The following is a 7734-nucleotide window of genomic DNA, read 5'->3' on the forward strand; positions in this document are numbered from 1 at the left end:
GCGTCTGCCCCCAAGAGGGAGGTGGGGGCTGGCACTGCGCATGCGCTGGGCTGCGCGGGCAAAACGGATCGGTTGGGAGCTGTAAGGCGGGGCGGGCGGTAGTACCGAGGAAGTAACCGGGACGGTGAGTGTCGGGTGGGATGAGCTGATGGGAAGTGTTATGGAGGTTCCCGAGGGGTTACCGGCAGAAGCGGGGAGCGGGACTTTGGAGGTACTGGAGGGGGAGAGGGAGGGGAGGGAGCGCGTGCGTTTCGCTCGGCTGAGTTGTGGAGCGGCGGTGGCGGGAAGCGCTGCATGCTGGGAGTTGTAGTCCGTGCCGTCCGCATTGAGATACGCGGCAGCTGCTCACACAGAAAATCAATAATTAATAGCGGGAAGCGAGGGGCAAGGCTCAGTTACCTGGGGTCTGAGAATCATAGAATGGGTTGGGTTGGACCTGAAGGATGATCTAGTTCCAGTTCCCCTGCCATGGATGTTTATAAGGCTGCTCCAAGCCCCATCCAGCCTGGCCTTGAGTGTTTCCAGGGAGAGGACATCATTTCCATGGAGTGAGGGGGCTGAGGGGATGACAGGAAAACTGAATACATCTGAGTCCTTGTGCTCAGGAAAGAGGAGCCTGTCAGGGTGTAAGAATTACTCTCCCCTGTGAGACTTTTTCTGACTTGGTCTCTGTTGTGAGTTTCAGGGTTTAACACTGGCCCGGCAATTAAACCAAATAACAGGTGCTCTCTATTAATCTCTCTCTCTCCTCCCTGATAAAGAAAGGAGAGAGAAAAAGGGAGAGAGACTGATGGGTTGGAAACGAAACCTCACAGCTTTAATGAAACAGTAATGATAAATAGGAAAAATTACTAAATCTATACAAATATACAGGAAAATTGACCCCACGTTCCTCCCCCCTTTCCCCCAATAACTCTCACGTCACCACCGAGGCTGCAGGGCAGCCCTGGGAAAGTCCAGGCTGGAATCCTGGGGTCAGCAGCAGTTGGGAGCTGGAGGCAGGAACACACAGATTCAGGCTGGCATGGATCAGGAGCACAGGCAGAGGAAGGGATGGAATCCTCCCAGGATGCCAAAACAAAACAGGGAATGGGCAAAGAAAGGGAAGCAGAAAAGGCAGGAAGGGCAGGAAGCTGGTTTGACCCTTGTGATCCCTCAAATTTATACGGAGTATGAGGTGTATGGGATGGAATACTCTGGTCAATTCTGGCATCTGTCTTGTCTGTTCCTCCCCAAAGGAGGCTGCAGGTGGGACAACTTTATTCCTTCTGGAGGGTAAAATGTTCCTCAGAGCTGAGCAGTGTCCCTGGTTCTGCAGCCCATTCTCCAGGTGTAACTATAAACATCGAGTGTTATCAGTCCTAGAATCAGACACTGACTGAGAAACTTGCTGTTAATTTCAGCAAGTGCAGCTCCTTACAAGAGACTGAGCTGAAAGCAAAAGTACAAGACAGAAAATCACCTTTATCATGGCCCAAACCAGGACAGTGAGCAAGGAAAGGAACTGTAAATTTAAACTGCTGCAAGGAGCATTATGGTGAGGTGCTGAGGGTGCAAAGTTCTATTAATTAAAATGTCTGCACTGAACTGCATCAGAAACAAAAAATTTCTATTTTTGGAGGCCTCTAAGAACAGATGAGCCCATTCTCAGTGCAGCTACTGCTGCTGCTCATTAGGATAAAATGTGTCTGACAGGCAAATTTGGGATGATTTCTTAATGATCCTGTACTTAGATAAATATGCAAAGTATATGCTTTGGGTTGGCACATATGCAAACATTTGGGCTCATTTAAGACAAGGTATTTCTGTTGTCTTATCCATTAGTGTGTGGTTTGTACTGCATGGATGAGAAATGGATTTTAATTTTGTTTTTCTTTCCTCTTGTTTCATTTGGTTTCCAGATAATGAAAAGCCACCGTGCATCTTCTAATAAAAGGGGAGAGAACACTGGTGGGGGAAAAAGAACATTAAAATCACAAAATCAGCCAGAGTCTTCCAGGAAAAGAAAGAGAACAAATGGAGAAGGAAGAAAGCAAGGTCAAAAAGGAAAGGTAATCATTATTTTAGAACAACTTAGAAAAGCCACCAAAGGGAGGAGGAAAAAGAGGCTGTTTTGCCCAGATTTTTACTGGAATATGTAGGGAATATGTCATTAAGTAAGTGTAGTCCACTTCAGGAAATCTGTAATATGAGCAGCTCTTTTGAGAAGACCCACTGCCTTAGCTGCTTCCTGGTTTCCACAATAATATCTGTTTGAACAGAATGATAAAATTAGAATTCATGCAGCTAAGGTGACATTTATTCAGTCCTGGAAAATATTTTCTCTCTATTTTGGGATTGGCCTAAGCAGCTTTCTGTTGGAGTAACTTGCTTCACCACTTATGAACTGCATAATAGCCACATGTATTATGAATATCTTATTTCATGACCTCATTCTTGCAATGGGGGGAATTAAGAAGAGTGAATTGCTTTCCTTAACCTGCTTGAAATGAATTTACTGTTTCACAGTGTAAAGAAACTTTTTCATGGTGAGCATCAGTAGCTCTGTCAAGCCCTGAAGTGCTTTCACAATGTTTTTGTATAGGTCTTGCTATATAATAAATAATGGTTCCATTAGACAATGGTAGCATAGCAGAGGATGTTTGAAAATTACTGTATTTGCTGTAAATTTTAATTTTTCTTTTCAGCAGGTCACTCAGACAGTGAAAAGGAAGGCTAAGGAAGACAGAGACTATTCCCCTACAGGTGGGATTAGGTTCTTTTCTTACTTTTCTCTCGTGCAAATTCAGTGTTTTGAACAAGAACTGAAAGTAAAAGTAGAAACTGCTATGTTGTATCAGAGATGGCTGAGATGTGACAGTTTTCTTTCTGAACAGTAGCAAAATCCACCACAAACACCCAAACCTTTTTAACTTTCTTTTCAGAGGCCATTGCCTTCTCTTTTAACCTTCTCTTAAGCCTGTGTTGTATTGAACATACCAGTGAGATGAAGCCCCTTCTGCACTGAGTTTTTTGTTTTGTTTTGTTCATTTATTCCTTATTTCTGGGTTTTCTCACTTGTTTTGCCAATGATTTTGGGAAAGCATTTGTTTAGAATGAAAGTGCTGTAATAGAAATGGCTTTTATATTTTGTGCTTTTTAAATAACTTGTGACTTGCAAATTGTAAGTACCACCTACTATGGATAGATTTGACCTTGTAGTTTTCTGACATGGAAGAATCTTAACTGTTACATCTTTGACTAAATTGTGACTGAACTGCATCACAAAGTTTATCCAGGCTTGAAAAAACATCTTTTTTTTCCTTTGTATTAACAGAAGGAAAAGGATCTTCAAAAACAGTGAAACTAACCAGTGCTAAAACAGGATCTTGGCAGACACTCTCAGAGAGCAGCAGGCAGTTTCTGGAAACTGTAATGGATTCAGTAATACTGTAAGTGCAAGATATCCTGGTGATTCTTTTCTGTTCCCACAAGGAATAGTGTAAAAATCATAACATTGCTTGAATCAAAAAGCTCTTTTGGGCTTTATTGCTGGCTGTGTATGTTTTGTCCAGTAGGATATCACACTTTCTACCTGAAGGCAGAAATTTTCAGTTAGAGAAGTTCTGTCTGTGTTGACTTCATGTGTGTTCTCTGTGCTTTCAGGCTTTCTGATGATGTGTCTGCCTTTATTTTCTTTGCAGATCTGTTTTGTGCCAACACAGTGAGAGAAAAGGTGATGTTCAGAAGCACCTCAATTTACTGAAAGGAAGGTAAGAAATTATAACTAAAAAAGCAGGGATAGAAGTGATTTGGTTTATCCAGTTGTTTTATAGCATGCTTACAGAATTGCTTCTGGGAGAAATCACATTTAGGAAATCTTAGAAGGGAGAATTGATGCAAAATTAAGCAGGGAAATACCTTGATTGAAGTGGAGAAGTGAGAGTTGTTGAAAGGTCCCCTTTAACTACCTCTGTATGAGTAACAGAGCCTAGGAGGTATTCTTAAGGACTCCTTGAGTCAGCTTTGTACTCTTTACACAGGTTTTAAATTTGTGGGCAGCTGTTTATTTTATTACCATTTTAGTATAGTGGCAGGAGCTGCTATAGCTGAATTTTCCTAAATGGTAAATAATTTTCTGGCTGTGAAGTTACTTTAAAACGGGTTGAATTTTTTCTCTTGGGTCATAACTTTGGCCTTTTTATGTCATTGTGTGAGTTCTTGTGGAGTAATTTTGTCACTGTGAGAGTAATAAAGTGCCTGAGAGTTTTTGTGTGCAAGGGTGTTCATATACCAGGCTCTTACCAATACAAAGCCTGAGCCTAAATGTTGCTTTCTTTGTTCTTACAGTACCTCAAAATTCAAGGAGGAGCTATTTTTTTCATGAATGTTTTTGTGGTTGATTTTTTTTTTTTTTTTAATTTCTGACCTTTTGGGTCTGATTTCTGAGTTGTCAAACTTCTGCAATCTTATCTGAGATGCATGGAAATTGTGGGAGTTTGGTGTATGTAGCAGATCCAGCTTGGAAGAACACAGGTTTTCCACAGAGTCAAAAGGACCTTTGAGAACAAGCTAAAACTCTTCATCTGGCATAAAACTATGTAACCTATTTAACAAAAGCATTTACAGATTTAACTAAAATAATTCTGTGTGGAAGCAGTAAAGAATGGTGTTTTCAGAACTGAGTTTTATTTTGAAAAGCAGATAGGTCAGAACTAGGAAAATATTAGTTAATTAAAAATTACAGTCAAGGAGTGTACAGGCCAATGGGATAGAAACCACACATCAGTGGAATAGCAAATGTTGGAATGGAAGGTTTTCTTGTTCCTGGTCCCTTCCTTAGAAATTTGTCATGATTTTTGGAAAAAATTCAAGCCAGCTTTTCTTTCTCTCTGGATCCTCTCAGTTCACTGGCAGCAACTGGGCTAGATTGAGTTTAGTTTTTCCCCAGGGAAGTCATCAGTCAGTTTGCTTCTTCAAAGAACTCCATACAATTCATGCTTTTCTTTTTCTATAATAAAGGTTGCTGAAATCTTTCAAGACTTTAAAGGTTCCTCCAGGGAAGTTGGGCAACCTGAAGAATGTCCGGACCCTTCAAATGGCAGAGAAACAAATGCTTGAGACAAATGAAGAGTCTTTGGTACAATTGCAGGTATGAAGGGAAAAGAAGGGAAGAAAATATTTCAGCCATTTGCTTCTCTTCACAGTTCTGTAACTTTTTAGTGGCTGTGACTGTGCTGTTGTGGAGGAGTTGACCACTGTTCATCATTGTCACCCACCTTCACTATAAAACATCATTTTGGATGTTTTATCAGAGACTCAGCTGACTATCAGTGTTCTGTGTTCAGTGCTCAAGATTATCAGTGTTCAAAAGGCTCACCAACTGTAAAATAATTTTTTTTTCTGGTTTCTGTGTCTGTTTTGTCTTAGGATGAAGTAACTGAAGCTCAGCGAGCGGCAGGATGCACTGATGAAACTCTCCAGCAGCTGCAGTATAAAATCCAGGTGCTCAAGAACCAGTTAGAGGAAGATGAAAAAAAGGCCAGGAAGGTATTTCCAAAAGATATTGGTACATTTCTTTTAAGGAGTTGGTGTTTCCAGAGCTAGCCCATACAAGGTGTTTCTGCAGAGAGCATCATCTGATGGTGGCCTTATCACTCTTTAAAAATTTAAATTTCCATCTTTCCAAGATGCAAGAATAAAGTGTTATATTTACAGAAGTTTGTCAGTTTATTTATTTATTTATATTTTTTTTTCCTCCATCCCTTTCTAGGTGTTTCAGGAACCCAGCAGTGGAGCACTCCAACTTCCAGAACTCCCCAAACACAGTTTGCAGGCACCCACTTTGCAGGTGAGCATGAGATACATATTCAGAGATACTTTGGTAATGAGGAGAAAAGCAACAGAATGTCTTTTTATCACTTAACCTCTGCCAGAGGGGAAAATTCTGAAAGGCCTGGAAGTTCTATCTTTTTTGTTTTTTGGTTTTTTAGGTTTTGTTAAGAACTATATGCTTAAGTTTTAAACCCAACAAAACCCTATAAAACTTCCATGTCTTTTTCATGGTCCCAGAGATTGCATGTCTTTTCCTAGGAACTCTGTGGTCTTAGGGAACTTATAATAATTTCTGAGATGTATCTCTAAGTGATGGGAGGAAAACTGCTTCATTCTGTGTCTTTAAACATTTTTTATTTTAGTTCTATTTAGGTACAGCTAGGCTGCACGAAAGTGAAATTTCTGTTGTACTCAAAGCTTTTTTTTTTTGATTCTTACTGTCTTCAGGAAGAACTTTTGAAGGTAAAAGATCAGAATGGTCTTTTAAAGGATATGAACACTATCCAGCAGTCAGCTGACTTGAAGAACATGTTAAGCCTCATTGAGAAGACCTATGAAAAGGTGGATTTCCTTTGAGAAACCAAATATATGGAATCTTCTTTGAAGAAGATAACCTATGCCAGCACTCTGTGTTAATGCATGATGATGATAATGGAAACAGTGTTTCCTTCCCAATAGCTTTGCAGCTGTGACTGCTGAATTTCTGTTAAAGTGTTTTCTATGAATATTGGTATATTAAGTGATCTCAAGGCTTTTTGGGGTAAGGGTTTTTTTGGACTTGTGGTGACTTCTAATGCTAATAAATACTGTTATAGAGGGGAGGGAAATGGATACTAGGTTTATTGGGCATTTTTGTTGAATAAAATAGCCTATGCCATTAGATTTGGACTTCAATATCAAACCTATAAAATGGTAAATGCAGTATCTCTTATGAAACTAACTTCTGGTTTGGAGTTAGAGCCTCTGTAAACCTGAAACACATAGTAAAAATAGTCTTATGTAATGCTCAGTTGCAAATCCCCTAATTACTTTCTTACCATTGTTTAGTCAAAACTTTCCATGGCAGGAAAATGAAAAATTATCCAACATACAGGATTTTTTTAATACATTTTTATATGCACTGCTTAAAACTTAAAAGATGACACTGACTCCTGATTTATCCAGATGGATGAGGAACACAAATAACATTATAGGGAAAAGCTGTATTCTCAGAGCTGTGTGCTATTCTTAAATTTCATTAACTGTCAGATATTCTTCAGCTTTAGAGAAAGTTAAGTCAAAAGTCTATTTTCCTGTGCACCTTATGCTCTCCTCTATTTTTTCATGATAGAGCTTCTCCTGTAAAAGGTTCAGTTATTACAAAGTGCTTCTTCTAATCAAATTATCAGCTAGAAGACAGCAGTGCTCTATATTTTGTTTGCAAGCTGCTGGTAATACGTGCTCTTAATGAGACATGAGCCAATTATCTCTATTCTCCTGAGAGATTAAAAGCCTCTCAAGCTGCTCCATGTAGGATCAGGAAAATCAAGCTAAGTATTTGCTTGCTTTATACTGAACATCATAGAAAAGTATATAGATATTTAGAAATGTTTCTTAAAATTTTGATTACTTGACAAGGGAAGCAGTTACTGATGTTACATGTACCCCAAAGTAGTTTAATGCATTTTATGGGTTAATATTTTCCCTGGTGACAGCTATCTTAATTTTTGTGAAGTAAAGATGCAGTCCTTTGCTTTCATTAAGGGTGAGTTACTTGCAAGAAATTTACTATATGGGTTTTGATCTTCATGAACCACAGGTATCTTTTAAGAAGGAAAAAAAACAAAGGGGAGGGAAAGTGTGAAGAAAGAGAGTAAGGATCAGAGATGTGATACATCCATGCAAGGAAGGCTGAAAGAGCAGTACCTGAATAAGGAAATA

The 7734-nt window shown here is 39.5% G+C and overlaps 1 protein-coding gene across 2 annotated transcripts; it reads left to right on the top strand.

Moving 5' to 3' along the window:
• The first annotated feature begins 4 nt into the window (after positions 1 to 4).
• On the top strand, positions 5 to 6694 carry CENPQ (centromere protein Q). Of its 2 annotated transcripts, none has more exons than XM_071742164.1 (9): positions 5 to 124; positions 1902 to 2051; positions 2688 to 2745; positions 3317 to 3431; positions 3684 to 3752; positions 5002 to 5131; positions 5410 to 5529; positions 5753 to 5830; positions 6262 to 6694. In XM_071742164.1, the coding sequence occupies exons 2-9, from the start codon at positions 1905 to 1907 to the stop codon at positions 6388 to 6390; spliced, it is 846 nt and encodes a 281-aa protein (XP_071598265.1). In that variant the 5' UTR covers positions 5 to 124; positions 1902 to 1904; the 3' UTR covers positions 6391 to 6694. The 2 variants fall into 2 exon arrangements, with proteins under 2 accessions (XP_071598265.1, XP_071598266.1); XM_071742165.1 differs by having other exon boundaries at positions 2691 to 2745.
• The last annotated feature ends 1040 nt before the right edge of the window (positions 6695 to 7734 follow it).

The sequence above is a fragment of the Heliangelus exortis genome, chromosome 3, assembly GCF_036169615.1.
Source record: "Heliangelus exortis chromosome 3, bHelExo1.hap1, whole genome shotgun sequence".
Lineage (NCBI taxonomy): Eukaryota > Metazoa > Chordata > Aves > Apodiformes > Trochilidae > Heliangelus > Heliangelus exortis.

Coding starts and splice junctions, on each gene's coding strand:
- CENPQ (XM_071742164.1), top strand. CDS start 1,905: ATGAAAAGCCACCGTGCATCTTCTAATAAAAGGGGAGAGAACACTGGT. Junction 3,432..3,683: donor GTAATGGATTCAGTAATACT/GTAAGTGCAAGA, acceptor TTTTCTTTGCAG/ATCTGTTTTGTGCCAACACA. Junction 3,753..5,001: donor CTCAATTTACTGAAAGGAAG/GTAAGAAATTAT, acceptor TCTATAATAAAG/GTTGCTGAAATCTTTCAAGA.